Source organism: Vigna radiata, chromosome 6 (genome assembly GCF_000741045.1).
Source record: "Vigna radiata var. radiata cultivar VC1973A chromosome 6, Vradiata_ver6, whole genome shotgun sequence".
NCBI classification, from domain to species: domain Eukaryota; kingdom Viridiplantae; phylum Streptophyta; class Magnoliopsida; order Fabales; family Fabaceae; genus Vigna; species Vigna radiata.
Window position 1 is genome coordinate 8,687,126 of NC_028356.1, and position 17,477 is coordinate 8,704,602.

Consider the following 17,477-nt stretch of genomic DNA (forward strand, 5'->3'; position numbering starts at 1 on the left):
ATGAAGTGATAAAAATAAAAAAATAAAAATATTTATTTAAAAAAAAACACTCATTGTAATGTGAAGATTAAAATTTTAAACATAATGGAACTAAAACAGAAATCATTGAAATCAAAACTCGAGGCCGAAGTAATTTAACAAAAAATTTAATGATAATTAACATATAAGGTAAGAATATTAAAAATAGGAAAAAGTATAGATCAAGCTAGAAAACCCAAATTATTATTATTGATGGAATGTAATGTAGTTACACAAGTTATATGGTAAGAATAAACCTTACTTAGAGAAGTAAAGGCTGGGATATGATTAAGGCAGTCTTTTCTTGCATCTGTCTCATATAAAAGAAACTTCTCATGTTGTCATTTTTAAATTATACCCAAAGTTAAAATAATTTTTTGGATTATAAAATTTGAAAAATATTAGAATTGTATAATTAATGTAGAAGTTATTTTTGACTTTAAATTATATAATATGAAAGTTTTTTTCTCAATAAAATGACTTTCAAATTACATAATTTAAAAATAAAAAATTACTTATTGATTGTGCAGTCTATAAGGGAAAAATGATTAAGGAAAAAATAACTTTCGAATTGTATTATCCGAAAGTTATTTCTGACATTCAAATTATGCAATTCTGGAAATTTTCTTTCAAGAAAAAATATTTTTAGATTTTCCCATTAGAAAGATAAAATTGACTTCTAAATTGTACTAGAAAACAAAATCGACCTTCAAATTATATAATTTAGAAACTTTTTAAAGATAAATAATTATTTCTGAATTTATATAATCTAAAAGATAAAAATAATTTTCAAATTACACAATCTAAAGTTACTTTTGACTTTGAGATCCTATAATTAAAAAGGCAAAAGAGAGGAAAATGAGAACTGTTTTTTATATGGACATGTAGAAAAGAAATATATGGAAGTCCATGAAAAACTGACTTAACCTATCTCAAAATTCTTATATAATCTGGTCTTAAACCAGTATATCTGCATGCCATTATGTACAGGAGATTGGTATCTATATCTTTTATTCTTTAATAATTAATTTTTTTTTATTTTGTCTCTATTTTAAACTTTGATTCTATTAGATATATGTACTATTTTTTATGTGACATGTGTTTGCCATTTTAGATTCACATGCCATTTATGTACATTTTTTTTGTTTTATCTATTTTAATGTTGATTAGGATAAAATTAAATCTTTTTTAAAAACTAAATGATTTAATTAAACAAATAAAAGTTAGATATCTAGTTGAATTTTTGTAACAAATGAAAAAAAAAAGAATTTTAACATAAAAACTATAAAATTGTAAAAATAATTTATATTTACTTTTATAATTATAAATTTATTATGATAAAAATAATATACCATAGCTTACAACCAGTTCAACTATATTTGACAAAAAATAAACTATCAGTTTAAGCTCTACCACATCAAATATTTATAGGTATTTATTTACTCTTATATTAAAAAAATATTTTTCTCAAAGATACAACTTTTTATATTTTTATAAAACAAATCATAATTTAGTGATGTTATAATTTTTATTATATTTTAGTGTATACTAATTAAATCATTCAGAAAAATTATAAAACTTTCTTTGATTTTTTTTATTTTAAATTTCATAAATCTTTAATTTTTTTATAACTTTATTTAACTTTCAGTCACTATAATATTTAAAAAAAAAAGTAAATCTGGTGAAATTTATTTTCTTGAAAATATGAAAGATATAAATATATATTTAAAACTAAAGTAAATATAAAACTATTTCACTAAAAACATAATATGAATAGCTATTATAAAATTAGAAAATGTATGAAGGTTATTTTACTATTAAAAAAGATACTAATGTCATTTAGCCATGAACTTGAGAATATATGGCAACTTCCCCTGATTTATACGTGTATTTTTTAGTTGGTACGTTTTAACAATGTGTACCGGATTATAGTAGACAAAAATACCCTCATTTATCATAGATTCTAAGTTTTAAGGTCAAGAATATTTAAATAATTTTCATTCTCAAAACTAAGAAAAACAAAAGAAACCCCCAAATTCTTACTCACCTCCCTCATTCCTTTCAATCTTTTCTCTTTCATCTCTCTCACTCCAACATTTTCTCTGTCATTCCTAATGTTGTCCCAATTGAAAAAAAAAAATCAGAAACTCTTGCCTAACCCTAATTCACCTTCCTCACTTATCCATTTTGTTTCTCTCTCGTCTCCATACTATCCCTCAGCCACACACAACAACCCGTGACATTGTAATTTGTTCTCTTTCATTTGGAGGATGTGTTATATATTTTCCCTTCTTATTATTATTAAATTTCATTTTTAAATTAAATCATGTAAATAAAACCTTCATAAATCAATTAAATTTTCATACATTATTTACACATCTACACCACATTTCATTATATTTTTAAAGAACAAGATATTTCCCTCTATTGTCCTTTTCCCTTTACATAAAGTGTTTCTTTTTCCTTTCTCTATTGGTATGGGATACATGATGTAAGATTACAACCTAGAATTGAAAGAATTGTACTCCTAGGGAGCTCCTCTATACCCATTTCTTTAATTTCCTTATGTCCCTTTTTTATTACTGAATCATATTCTACAGGCGTTTAGAATAAACTTTAATCACTATGCAATATAAAAAACATTAAAATCATTTTTTACCTTTGAGATTTGGAAAGAATAACATAAAGTGACAAAATTTATATTCATTTTACAAACATTAATAAATATAAAATGATTATAAAAGAGTAAACTTTTCAATTTTTAAAAAATATCTCTGATTCAAATTACCACCACCATCTTCAATTGGGTTCAGATGAGAGAAAAAATGTTGAGATGAGAGAGAAAATATCTCTGATGACAAAGGGTTTATGATTTTTTGTTTCAATTGGGGCAACAATAGGGATGACAGAGAGAAAATGTTGGAGTGAGAGAGATGAAAGAGAAAGGGTTGAGAGGAATGAGGGAAGTGAGTAAGAGTTTGGGGTTTCTTTTTTTTTAGTTTTGAGAATGAAAATTATTTAAATATCATTGACCTTAAAACTTAGAATCCATGATAAATAAGAGTATTTTTGTCTACTATAATCCGATACACATTGTTAAAACGTACCAACTGAAAAACGGACGTACACGTGTTAACAAACCTCATATATATATATATATATATATATATATATATATATATATATATATATATATATGAAGGAAGAAACCTCATCTTTATGTCATCATTGGAGCTTTCAATAGTAAGTTCTACACCAACCTGTTCTGTCCCCCTTACAGATGCTAATACATCAGTCTTAAGTACACATTATTTAGCCAATTAGCATTCTCATAATCCTCTTGTTGGAATTTAGTACTACATACATTCAGGCTATTTCAATCGTGTTGAGAATTTTCATTGCCATTTCAGCTCCATGTTCTATTTTTTTTAACATAGATTATAACTTGTATGTCTTGTTCACTTTAAGGAATTTGAGAGAGAGTAATTGAATAAATTTGAGAGGATTCGAATATAATTTTTTTTTTTTGTTTATTTGAGTGGATTTGGAAGTAAGTGAAAGTGGATTTGGAAGTAAAGTCTGTGAGAATTAGTGTATGATTTAATTTATGTTACAGATTAAAAAAATTTACTTTCAAATTCACTTTTACTTATCTCTAAATCCACTCAAATAAAAAAAAAATTATGTTCAATCTTCTCAAATCCACTCAATTACTTTTCCCAAATCCATTTAAGTGAAGAAGACAGTAAGAAGAAACTGATATTAGAGACGGCAAAACCTATAGCCTAGAGAGAGCAGAGATACTTTATAGCTATGTCTTTTTAGCTGTTAGCACAAGTCAAACCCTAAATATATCTTGAGAATACTTTATATAGTACATGGATTGGTTTAAAGGCTAGTGGAAATCATTAAAGGGTAAATTGATTGTATCCAACTTAAGAATAATCTTGATGCAATTCAACTAGTCAATCTAACACAAGACAAGAACAACCTTTTGTTTTTATCCAAAATCAAGTAACACCAGGCCACTATCCAAAACTAATAAGAACTCTGAAGCATGAGAATCATTGAAAAGTTTTACAATTTGCAATGTAACAAGTAACAACCATGACTTTTCTAACAATATGAGGAAAAAAAGACCGATTGATTATTCTTATTCTATCTGAATATAGCAGAATCATGATGGAAGATACAAAACAAAAAATGTATCTCTCACTGCGGTAGAAATTCTACTAAAGTGTAAAGTACTAAAGTCTACATAACAAAAACAATAAAACTAACCAAACGGTTCTCACTTATATAACATAAAAGGTATCACTACACAAAATGAAAAGAAACAAAAATTAAACTGTTATAGATATGCAGAAAGTCTAGTTACATTGCATGATTTCTAGTCTATGATTTTGAAACATTATCTGTGCCTTTTTAAGCTGTTTTGTCTACAAAAGTGAAGATAATCCAGGGGAAAATTAAAATTTTCCTATTAATTAACTGCCTTTATTTGAACAAGTATACCAAGGTCTTGGCAAGCCATGTATAGAGCAAACAAGCAATAGAACCATTCACACTACCTCTGTACTTCATCATGCTGTTTTGCCTATTCATCGTATAAGCATCTCTTTTTGTGCTCGTTTAGCTTATGAGCACTTCAATGGTTGTACTACATATGGCAACATTGTCTGAAGTAATTGCACACCTTATGTAATTCTTAGCATTCATAATAAGTTCTAAAAGCATATTTTGATCCTAAAGACTTTACAGGAGTAAAATCTGCCAGTAAAAAGTCAAACTGTTCTATGGGACAACATTTGCATATGTTTGGAATCCCAAAGAAAAAACTCCAAGCTAGTTTTGCACGCCTTATGATAAGGGGTATTGAAGCTGTTGTCTATTGGTTTATTGAACATCCATTGTTAGGTTCTCTTTTAACATTTTCCTTTGCTATCTTATCTGTTATTCTGTTTCAGACAGTTAGCAGTTAAGTAGTTTAGTTGGTTGGTCATGTTAGTTAGCTTAAATAGTACTTCTCTTTAAACCTGATAATAAGGAGTTTATACCGGTAAAAGAAAGATTCAGAAGTTTAATACACAAGTGGTTGCTGTAAGGAGATTGAGTGTTTAAAAGTCAGATTTCTTAACACAATTGTTAATATCTTAAGTCAGAAAAACCCAAAATTGACAATTAATTCCCTCATAGACCCTGATATCCGTAGAAGAGAACCCAACTATACTGTAGGAAAACAATTTCCTCTTAAAGAAAGTAGAAGAGCAAAATAAAGTCTTAAGTTTGCATAACCCAGCTGACATAAATAGTTCAAATTCACATCATATGGGTTAGGTGTTGTCGGGTAGTATCCTATCGTGCGTCTGAATTCTTGGACTGAGGCTTCTATATTTGTTTAACAACTTTGCTAATATCAATTGGTTTTAAGTTAACATCTGACATGATATTAGAACCTACAGATCATTTTGGTTTTCAATTACTTTGGAAGCAATGACATCAAAGAAAATATTAGCATATCGGGAAGAAAAAATGTAATTATATCAAGACTACAAAAAATCAATGATTCCTGTTGTTAGCATATGAAAATAAATGTAACAACCTGTGACTTATAATCAAAAAGTAATGTCACACAAGCTCGTTACACATGTGAAACTATCTAAAGAAATAAATATTACATGATTCTCACCAAATTCGAAATAGCATGTCATTAGAAAGAATCTCACCTAGTTTACTCTTACAATAGGCCTCTAGCAATCATTTCATAAAGAAATTTCTCCGCCTTATCATTTTCATCTTCTTCAAAGAAAGCACGAATCATTATTTCAAAAGTTACAGCATCTGGAATGCAACCATTGTTTTCCATTTTTGACCATAAGGCCAATGCTTCATCAAGCAAGCCCTCTTTACAAAGCCCGTTGATCAAAACAGTATATGTTTTGGCGTTTAAACAATAGCCTTTAGTCAAAAGATCTAGAAAAACCTCTTGTGCATTCTTAAGCTTTCCACCTTTACAAAGTCCATCAAGAAGTATAGTGAATGTGTACACATTTGGCTGAATTCCTTGGTTTTTCATTTTGTTGAAGAATTCAATTGCTTTGTCAAGATGACCATTTTTGCATAAAGCATCTATTAAGTTATTATAAGTGATTACATCAAGAGGTTGACCTACATCATGCATCTGACCAATAAGATCCCAAACATAAGAGATTCTTCCTGATTTGCACAAACCAGCAATAAGAGAAGTATAAGTCACTGTATCAGGAACCATATTTTTCAAGTGCATTTCTTTAAAAAGATTCATAGCATCATCCACCATTTTAATCTTACATAGTCCATGAATCATGATAGTATAGCAGTGAACATCAGGAGTTACTCCCATTTGAGTCATAGAGTAGAATACATGTTTTGCACTGTTCACTTCATTAACTAAGAAATATCCATCCATTAAAGTACTACAAACAATAACATCAGGTTTCAAACATGCTTTGACCATCACAGCAAACACATTTCTAGCTTCTTTTACCTTTCCTTCCTTACATAAAGCATCAATCAATATACTATAGGTATAAATATCTGGGTCGATATTTTTCAATACCATTTCATTTAACAAACCAATTGCTTTGTTTAGTTGACCCACAGTGCAAAAACCACATATTAAAATAGTGTAAGTGACAACATCAGGAGAAATTCCCTTCACAACCATTTCAGAATATAAATCACAAGCCTCAGTAACAAGACTATCTTTGCATAGACTATCAATGATTGTGCTATACATTATCAAATTAGGCTTAATAGACCTTCCTTCAATCATTCTCAACAACCTAATGGCAGCTCTTGTTTCTCCTATTTTACACACCCCATTGATCAAAGTCCCATAACTAATCTCATCCAGCCGAAACCCTTGTGTCAACACCTTGTCATGAAAGTTCAGAGCTTTTTTGACCTCACCCTTAAGACAGAGACCTTTCATGAGAGTGCTCAAGGTTATGGTAGTTGGGTAATGACCCAGTTTGAGACCCTTGCCCATTACAGAGAAAGCGAAGGCCATTTGACCTAAGTGGCAGAAACAGTTAACCAATATGTTCAAAGTGAAAAAGTCAGGATCAACTCCAGTGAATTCCATCTGCTTATAAAGAGAAATAGTAGAAGGGTAATGCTTACTATTCATAAGGGAACTTAAAATCTTGTTAAATTGGAATGTGGGTGGGGTAGGATGCATATGAAGCATCTGGTTGAATTGGAAAAAAGCATCATCAAGATTGTTAATGAGTGAGCGCTGGGAGTGAGAGTGGAGTGCACAGGGTGAAGGGAAGCAAAAGGAAAAGGGGTTTTGAAGGAAAGGAGGAAATTTGGGAATGGAAGGAGAGAGAAAATACCTTAATCTTCTAGCCAGTAACATGTTTTGTTCGTTCACCACAACATCACTGAAAAGATTGTGTTGTTTTGTGTTTGGTCGGTTTCTGTGAGAGAGACCAAAGTTCGGTTTGCTGCTATTCAGATTCTGGGAACAGGGAACTACCGATGCTCACGACAAAATAAAATGGAAAGACAATATATGAGAAACTTTTACATTATATTTAACAAAGAAAAATAAAAATAAAATAAAATAATATACAATATAATATATAATTGAATAAGAATATAATAGAATGAAAAAAATATTATAATGTGAATTCTAAACTAGTATTTTAGTTTGTAAATTATAAATCTAAATATTAAATTGATATAATTAAAACTCATAAGACTAATACTTTTTATATTAAATTTATATTTTAGAATTAAAAAAAAATGATCATTGTTTAAATTGAAATTTGACTTTAAAATAAATTTGTTGACTTAATCCTTTTTAATAATTTTGTAAACCATAAAATTATTAAGACTGTATAAGTCTTGAATTTTTATTTTACATTTTCTCGCACATAGCTAAATTATTGCTTTATCTCTCTATAAACCAGATACAAAAATAAATATTTATAGTATATTTATTTGAAATACTTCATCTTGATTTGTATGGGTGTGTGGAAAAACATACACAATACTATTGAATCATTGACCGGTGAACTGAAAAATATTAACTGCAAGTTTTCTATATATGATTTGTGATTAATTTATCTTTTAAGATATGGAAATGTTTTCCGGCAGTAATTTTTTTCAAAATAGTAAAACTGTAGTAAATCTTAGTTCTATGCTTCGATTCATGTGGAAAAAACAGCCTGTTAATAATACTTTTAGTCCAAAACTAACACATTATAAAATTTGCAAAATAAGGTGAGGAGCTATTTTAAATTATTTTGAAGTAGCACTCAATTTGAAATCCTTTATATCAGCAATTAACACTGTCATTATATTAAGATTTCGTTCTTATTAAAGAAAGGTCATTCCAAACATGTTAGTACTACATGAATGATCAAATGAAATGTAAAATTATAGTCAAAATACTATTATGGGGTAATTGAATGTTATTTTGCTAATGAATTTTTACTTTCATTGTCCATTATTTCAACCAAGAAGTTGTAGCTCCCTAATCAGACAGAACAAAACCTGTTCAACTCATGCTATATAGAACAACAACAACTTTGAAGCAGCCACTAAGCCAGAAAAACTTTCAAATTTAGGGAGGGCTCAAATGAGAAGATAGTGTTTGATACACTGACCAGTCTAATGATTCGGTATACATCAGAAAAGCTTTCATTGAAAAGATGGTCTCATTGAGCAGTAGTGAAACCAGCTACTCCTTGTTCTTGATATAAGCATACAAGTTTACATGGATATCAATATGCCATACAAATTAAAAGCAATTATAACTTTAACTTGTTCAACCAGGCTTTATTCATTTCAGAAACGCAATTCTTATGCAGAAAAACATCAAAATGTAATAGATCAAAGATCAAGAGTTCCAGCAAAAAGAGCACTGCACCGACCAATGAGTTCACCAATTTATGTTCAGTGCAATTAGAATTTGTTCAACAATGACCAACAACGTATTCACTTCCAATATTTTCTATTAAAGAAATGTTGAACTTCAAAATTCAATGCTACATTATACATAAACAAGTACACGCATCTGCGATGTTTACCAGATAATGAATGTGAGTAAGAGGGGTTATCCTCCAAACAAAATTTTTGGTGCTATTCTCCAAACAGAATTAAACTTCCACCTAAATAGCCCATGAAATAAAGGTTTGCATTACAAACCAGTACAAGTTGAGGTGAAACTCTAATTCTAAAAAGAAAACTACACATAGAGAATAAGCTTCCCTGTATCAGGTAAATCAAAGATTTCTTATGAGTACAAAAGAAAAACACAGGAAATAAACAGTCTCCAAAAAATACTCAGTTCAGTAGACACTCTCAAGCTATTCTCACCAGCACCTTGTTCTTTTTGCCAGCTGATAACAGGAGAACTTTCCCATCCACTATATCTGCAGCTTCAATCCTCTTACCTTCACTATCCACTCTGCTATTATTTAAGTAAAGGCCCCCTTGCTTCAACAACCTCCTTGCCGCAGACTTACTCTCGAACAAACCAGAAGAGACCGAAAGATCCACCAATGACAGATTCAAAACCTCTTCATAAGCCAAAGAACAAGATGGCACATCCTCAGCAATCCCCTCAATGGTTTTCCAGTCCAACTTCGTCCCTGACCCCGGCCTCAATGCCTCAGTGGCCTGAAGAGCCTCAGCCAAACCTTCTTCCCCATGAACAAATCGTGTAACTTCTTCCGCCAGTCTCCGCTGGGCGGTGTTAGGCACATAGCCAGGCTTCCCCATCTCCCCTTCCAAGGCAACTATCTCCTCAATGTCCAAAAATGTAAGAATTCTCAAAAACCTAATCACATCATCATCAGTAATACTAAAAAAATACTGGTAAAACTTATAGGGAGACAAAAACTTTGGAGACAACCAAATAGCACCATCCTCTGACTTTCCAAACTTGGTACCATCACTCTTCAAAAGAAGAGGGAATGTCAAGCCATATGCATCTTTCACGTGCAATATTTTCCTAATCAATTCAGTCCCAGCAGTTATATTACCCCATTGATCACTACCCCCAATCTGAACACTTATACCCTCATTCTGAAACAAGTGCAAGAAATCGTAACCTTGCAACAATTGATATGTGAACTCGGTGAAACTAATTCCTTCTTCTGACTCCAACCTCTTCCTTACACTCTCCTTAGAAATCATAGACCCGACCCTAGCAAACCTACCTACCCTTTTCAAAAAATCCAACAAACTAAACTCTTTCCACCAGTCATAGTTATTCAAAATCACAACAGACAAATCAGAGTCCACCGAGTTCGGATTTCGGCCGCGACCCAAAATCCGTTTAATGGTGTTGGAGATACCCACCGTGTTTTTCTCCAAGGACTCGATATCAAGTTCGGGCCTTTCGAGAGATTTTCCTGAGGGGTCGCCCACTCTCGCGGTGGCGCCTCCGATCAACGCGACGGCACCGTGACCGCTGCGGTGGAACCAGGAGAGCACGATGATGCCAAGGAGGTTGCCGAGGTGCAGAGACTCCCCGGTGGGGTCGAAACCGCAGTAGACCTTGACCGGTGAGGAGCACGCGGCCCGTAGCGCGTCGCTGGTGATGGACTCGACCAGACCGCGTTCTTCGAGGATTTCAATGACGTTGCGGCGGGATTGTTGGAGGGCGCAGGTGGTTTTTGTGACACATTGAAGAGGAAAGGGAGAAGAATGGGGTTTGAAGGGACTAAAGAAACGAGTGGTTGAATGGTTGAAAAGGAGTGTTCTCGCTAAAACAGAAATGGAGGCCATTGGGTGTGTTACTGTGTGACTCCTGCTTACTCTTTCAAGTTGGGGATGATGAAGGATATCATTCTCTGTCTCTCTTTCACCATTTCTATTTATTAATAACTATTAAATTTATTAACATCATTATGTTATTCAAAGGAATTCAAATTGATTTTTTATCTAGGAAAAAAAAAGGTAAACTTGTTCTTTTTAAATAAAAACTTAAAATACTAGTTCATATTTTTCTTCAGTTTGTCAATTCAATTTTAATGTTATTTTAACTTAATAAAATTTTATTTTTTGTTAATTTTAATGAATTTATTTTTTTTTCTAATACAGTTTAAATAATTAAAGAACTATAATTAGCACATCTCTTTAACCTCGTCAATTTTTAAAATTATTTTTAACATTTTTTAATTGAGAAAAATGTTCACATGCCAAATTATAGGTTTAAATATAACATCAGTCACACGTATGAGTATTATATATCAGTTTTTATATTTATTAACTTGTTAAATAAAATTAACTTATTTTCTTAGAGGATTTTTTTATCGTCTTAACACGGTCATTTATTTTTACAATTTGTAATAGGTCATTTCTGTAAGTAGACAAAAATTGTGTCAATGCTGATGTGAAGCAGTCTATGTAGATGGATTTATTATGTAGAATTTGTATTTAATTAATTTCGTGGAGTTGTTATTTAATTTAATTCGTAAAATTTGTATTTAATTTATTTTATAGAATTAATTTATTTCAGAATATTTTTTGTCTTTCGTGTTTGTCGTACACTCACCACGTCAAGATCTTCAACCTTAGAAACTCCAACTCTCCTAGTCATCATCTTTTGTTATCTGTCGTCACTGGACTAACCAGCCCTAAACAGAACCACCACAAAGGCCATCGAAAACCACCGCAGGAGCGGATTTGAACCTTTCATTGTGCACAAAGAGAGAACCCTAAAATTGTGAGTTTTAGCCTCGTCTCCATGCTTTGCATGCATCTCCCTCTTCACGCAACCATCGTAAGAATCACCATTGTCCAAAACATGCAGAAAAACCCAATCAATGATCTGCGAATTCAAACCACTTAAAACCCCAAACTCACTGCAAAGAACAACGCCTCCGTGGAACCTGCAAAAACATTCAAATCATAGAACCCAGATTGCAAACACATTTTCTCCTCCATCGCGCCTCCATAAGCCAATATCACACCTACAATCAAAGAATCAACCAGAAAATCCTTCATCATATCTCCACACGAAACCACCATTGACTTCACTATAGTCCAAAATCGCGACATCGCAAACCACTCAAGTTTGTTCCTCCCTAATCCACAAAGCACAACCATGAGTTCATCACAAATCGGAAACCTATCATCTACGAAACCCAAATGTAGAACAACCTCGCACCACCATGATCCATTTCACACCTTCATTCGCGATCCATACTTGCAAGGAAGAAAACCCAAAATGTGAACCAGAGGGATACCACAAAGAACAAACCAAAACGCGAGCTTGTTCATCATCTGCTTCCTCGCGAAGCCTTCACTGCCACCAACACACCGCGAAAAGCAACCTTGTTACACGAAATCCTTATCCCTAATTTTTACTGTACTAAATTCCTAATTTTTTTCCTAACCACGATATCCAATTAAATAATGTCACATCATAAATTAAACCTAATTTCACATCATAATTTAAACATCATTTCCACATAATAAACTCATCCACATCATCTGCGCCACATTAGCTTCCAATACAAATATGACGACCATCAGAGGGTTTAAACCTATATTTTTATGAAACTAAAAAATAATCAATTATATATATAGAAAATAGTGTATTATAGACATCTCCAAAATGCCCATGTTTGATCTCTCGATACCTGTGTAAAAAATTGATTTTTATGTCTTCTTATTAGGGATGACAACAAGTCGGGTCAGGCACGAGTAATGCCTATCAATACTCGACTCGCATGAAAAAATCGTACCTGTTACATATTCCGCTACTCCCTGGATACTTGCATAAAAAATATTCGTGGATTTTTTTTAACCCATTGGTACCCGTTGGATACTCGTAGATATTTAAAAAAGGGTTAAATATGCTTTTAGTCCTTGAAGTTTCATTGATTTTTGGTTTTAGTCCCTGCATAGAACATTGATGGCATTTCATCCTCTTAGTATGGAAACATGTATGTTTAGTCCCTAAAAATAGACGGTGTCAATTTTTTGGTGAGGTGGCTAACAACCCTTCCACGTCTTCTCTGTACACTGCCTGTCACGTATATTTTTTTAAACATTTGGATTAGCTTTTTTTGGTTTTGCATGTGTGTTGAGTTATCAGATTGAAACTCTAAGGGGGTCGAAATTCCTTCCCTCATTCCCTACTCACTCATATCTGAGACAAAGTCTCAATTCTCTCGCACAGCCCAGGATTGGGTTCCATCACCATCGCTCGAATCGACCAGCCGCCGCTCCCATCCGACCAGCCATGGCGACGCCGGCATCCTCGCCATCATCCGACCAGCCACCGCAGGCTGCGACGACCACACCCTCTCTCCTTCTGCTCTTGCTAGCCTAGGGTTAGGGGTTTGTCCCCTGGAACACCGCCGGTCACCGTCAGTCATCCGGTCAGCCACCGCGCCACCACCTGAAGGATCGTCGCCGGCCATCATCCACCGTGATGTACTCTATAGTGGTGTGAGCCAAAACAACAAAACAAGAAAAGGAAGAAAAACATAGAGAAAACGGGAGAGAAGATGATAACACAGCCTCGCTGAAACTTGTTCTCTGTTTTATTCTTTTGCCTAGGACCATGTACAGATTTTGGAAGCAATAAGGATGATGTAAACTATGAAAACTGTTTGGCCTTAGTGAAGGTTGCTGGAGTTGGCACAGAAACATTCTTCGATGGCGAAAAATCCTTCCATAGATCCTCGTTTCTATTCTTATCAAAAGATACTTTCTTGTTTTTTCTAAATGATTGTTAAGGTAAACTTTATTGGCCCCGCCATCACTAACATCTGAATCGGAATCAATTAGACGAAACCCAGGAACATAATCATTTTTTAGGGGCGAAAAATCCTTCCAAAGATCCACACCTCAAATGGTAAGATTAATTGTACGTATCATTTTCAATTGATCCACACCTCAAATGCTAATATTTAACTCTCTTTTTTCGAAGAGATTGACAGAGACGAATCATTTTCAATAGTTATAACAGAGACGTATCATATATACATATATTCTTGGAAGCAATTTCAATCTGTAAATTAAGTTTTAAAACTTATAGAAATTTGAATGAAGGTACGGTAATGTAGAAAGAAAAGGGTTGGTTGATATTTTGGAGTGAAATATTGGTTGTGAAAAAACCTTAGACCACCGTGGTTGAGGAGAGATGCTGGGTGGGGAGGTTGGGTTGAGTAAGGGTGGAGAGGTTGGGTGGAAGATGGAAGAAGGAAGGTGGAAGAAAGAGACGAAGGAGAGAGAGGGAGAAAAAGGTGAGAAACACTCAGATAAAAGAAATCGTGTCAGTCTACACCGTTAGCCATGTCACAAAAAAATTGACGCCGTTTACTTTTAGGGATTAAACATATATGTTTCCATATTAAGAGGACAAAATGTCATCAATGTTCTATGTAGGGACTAAAACCAAAAATCAGTGAAACTTCAGGGACTAAAAACATATTTAACCCTTTAAAAAAAAACTTATGAATTTTTAAATGAGAAGATAAAACTCACAATCATCTTTCTAATTACTTTTGAAGAAAAGGGCTTTTTTTTTAATAAATGCCCGTTTGATTCAACCTGGTAGGCTTTTCCTTCTGCACCCCAGGATAGTAGGAAGAAGTGTTGGTGCAGAGTAGAGAAGATGATCATGGCGACCAATTTTGAAAGAAAAGCCCTCCAACGAGCTTTCTTTGCTTCCAGAATCTTCTTCTCTCGTCGATCTTCACACCCAATTAAGCTTGATGAACTTCCCTCTTCTCCCCACAACACTCCTTCTCGTTTTCCCGATAAATTTCACCTTTTTTTTCATTGCACCATTTCATTGCCTTTTCCCCTTTTTGTTTCAAGCTATAGTTATCCACACGGGGTAACAAAAATTTGTTCGTATGAACTCAATAATTGTTATAGTTACAGTTTAGACTTCTGATGCACTAGCATAACACAATGATGACAACAGAAATCGAAGAAATATAAACCTCAACAAAAACTTAAATGTTAAACCTAAGGATAAAAATGTAATTTCATTTTTTAACGGATAATAGATACCCACAAATACGAGTAGTATGATACTCGTACTATAATAAGGTGATTGAGAACATATTCACTAAGTAATAAAAAAAAAAAAATTCTTCAAATACCAAATCCATTTGTAATATAATTATCAAAATCAAAAGAAAAAATATTTGAGAAAAAAAGATGAATAATTTTGAAGAATTGAAAGGAAGTTTTTTTTTTAAGAATTTCATACTCTTTTATTTTATGAGATAAATAAAGAAAATAAAAATTTGTCTATATTATTGTTGGCTACAAAACCAACGGCAAGTGCACCGGTCGCAGCGTAGCAAATGATAAATATCGCTCTCTCCCAAGGGACTTGTGCAACACATAACAATTCTTCCTTTTATAACTCAATTAGACATCAAAGTGCACAAAACAACACAAGAAACTCTTTTTGGTATTTTATCAAATAGTTGGTGTGCAAGAAATTTAACATAGTGTATTTACAATTTATCAAGACTAGAATTCATCAATTTCATTCTCATGCATTCACAAACATCTCAATTCCAACTAATAGGTGTTCAATTTCAGTTCTAGGTTCAATTCATATTTCTCAATACATCAAGAACCACAATTCATGCATGGATGATCAACCCAAAGCAAGCATTAAGCATAAAAAATGAATACTAACATGAATTGGAAAAGTATATAGCATTAACATCACAAAATACATAAGAATTCCATGTTTTAAAACTAATCTCAACAAATAGGAAAAGCCTTCCATGGTGGAGAACTTAGGGTTCTACAAAATTGAAGAGATAAGGAAGAAATTGGAACCAAAGAGAAGATGCCCAACCTTTCCCAAGGTTCTTGACAGCTGCTCCATGCTCCATTTGTGCCTCTTCTTCGCATCTCCATCTCCAATTTGTGACTCATCTTCTTCCTTAACCCAAAAGGGGAAAAATCACCATTGATGAAGCTTGAAGATCCAAGGAGGTGTGGGAGAGCTTCCCAACACCCCAAATAGCCTCCAAGGGCTTCTCCCATGTTTAAATAACCCATTTTGACACATCAGCGAAAGTCACGCTCAACCTCCTTCTAGGGCGCCCAGGCGCCAAGTCTGCAGTGAATCTGTGAATGGAAGGGCGCCGAACCCCCTTCTAGGGGGCCTCAGCCCCCTTCTGGGGGGCCCGAGCCTAATTTTTCTGCATTGCATCCTTTTCTCCTTTCTCTGCAGATCTGCTTGCTCCAAAGGCGTCCAACATGGGTATTTGCTACAAATTGATCTTTTCTTGTCCCAAAACATGTTCCCTTGAGTTCTTGCTTGTTGTCCTCCACTAGAATTTCTTCCTATTCATTTATTTCACACACTCAAATAAAGATATTAAAGGTAAAAACAAACATATATTAAATAAAACACAAGAAAACTAGAAAACACACTAAACTTGAGTATAAAACAAGGTAAAAGCTATGAAGGAGTTAATTTATTCACAAAATATATACACAAAAATACGTAAAATCAACCATTATCAATTATGTAACACTCTCATTAAGATGATACTAAAATATTATCTCACTTATATGAAAACATAAATAACTTAAAACTTTGTTACCACTTTTTAATATGAACATAAAACATTTTTATTCAGCAATGTAAAAAAAAGGTTTAATCATTTTGGAGGTCCCTATTTGTGCAGATTCATCTCAAATAGGTCCTCATATTTTTTTTTTGTCCCAATTAGGTCCCTTTTATGTAAAATTGAGTCAATTATGACCTTGTCGTTAATTTATGTGGACGACGTTAAACTTGTTGTCTGGTGGCATGCTAAGCTAGCATTTAATAAGCACGTGGTATAGTGAGGCCTATTTACGTGGATTTATTTTAAGTAGGAAGGAAAACAATTTAGATTTCGTTAAATCTTTCAATTTGTAGCAAAACGGTATTAACAGTTATCGACTTCTACCTCACTTTCCCCTGTTAATATTGTTTGACTTATAACTCACTTCCCCTTGTTAATATTTTTCGACTTATAACTCACTTCCCCTTGTCTTTAACTGTTAATATCGTTTGGCTACCGTTCGGCCTTTAACTGTTATTACCGTTCGGCTACCGTTTGACTATAGATTGAAGGATTTAATGAAATCCTAATTGTTTTCCATTCCTACTTAAAATAAAATAAATTCCACCTAAGATGACCACATTGTGCCACATTATTAAAAATTGCGCAGTCAACAAGCCAACACACAGAAATTTTAACGTCGTCCACAACAATTAACGGCAAGGTCAAAATTGACTCAATTTTACAGAAAAAAGGGACCTAATTGGGATAAAAAAATATATGAGGACCTATTTGAGACAAATCTGCACAAATAAGGAACTCCAAAATGATTAAACAAAAAAAATGCATAATCAATTGTTTCAAAAAAAAATATAAAACTTTTAAATTAATAATGAAAAAGAAACTTCTTTTAAA

At 32.9% G+C, this 17,477-nt stretch overlaps 2 protein-coding genes across 6 annotated transcripts; both read right to left on the reverse strand.

The window, feature by feature from the left end:
* Window positions 1-5,339: 5,339 nt before the first annotated feature.
* On the reverse strand, window positions 5,340-7,545 carry LOC106764301 (putative pentatricopeptide repeat-containing protein At1g12700, mitochondrial). Of its 5 annotated transcripts, XM_022782063.1 has the most exons (3): window positions 7,398-7,515; window positions 7,183-7,249; window positions 5,341-7,074 (listed from the first exon to the last, which is right to left on the reverse strand). In XM_022782063.1, the coding sequence occupies exons 2-3, from the start codon at window positions 7,247-7,249 to the stop codon at window positions 5,756-5,758; spliced, it is 1,386 nt and encodes a 461-aa protein (XP_022637784.1). In that variant the 5' UTR covers window positions 7,398-7,515; the 3' UTR covers window positions 5,341-5,755. The 5 variants fall into 5 exon arrangements, with proteins under 5 accessions (XP_022637782.1, XP_022637784.1, XP_014504063.1 ...); XM_022782061.1 differs by having other exon boundaries at window positions 5,340-7,249; XM_014648577.2 differs by having other exon boundaries at window positions 7,183-7,545.
* Window positions 7,546-9,164: 1,619 nt separating this feature from the next.
* Window positions 9,165-10,877, reverse strand: LOC106763877 (tyrosine--tRNA ligase, chloroplastic/mitochondrial). The gene has a single exon (XM_014648044.2). The coding sequence runs from the start codon at window positions 10,801-10,803 to the stop codon at window positions 9,373-9,375; it is 1,431 nt and encodes a 476-aa protein (XP_014503530.1). The 5' UTR covers window positions 10,804-10,877; the 3' UTR covers window positions 9,165-9,372.
* Window positions 10,878-17,477: the final 6,600 nt, after the last annotated feature.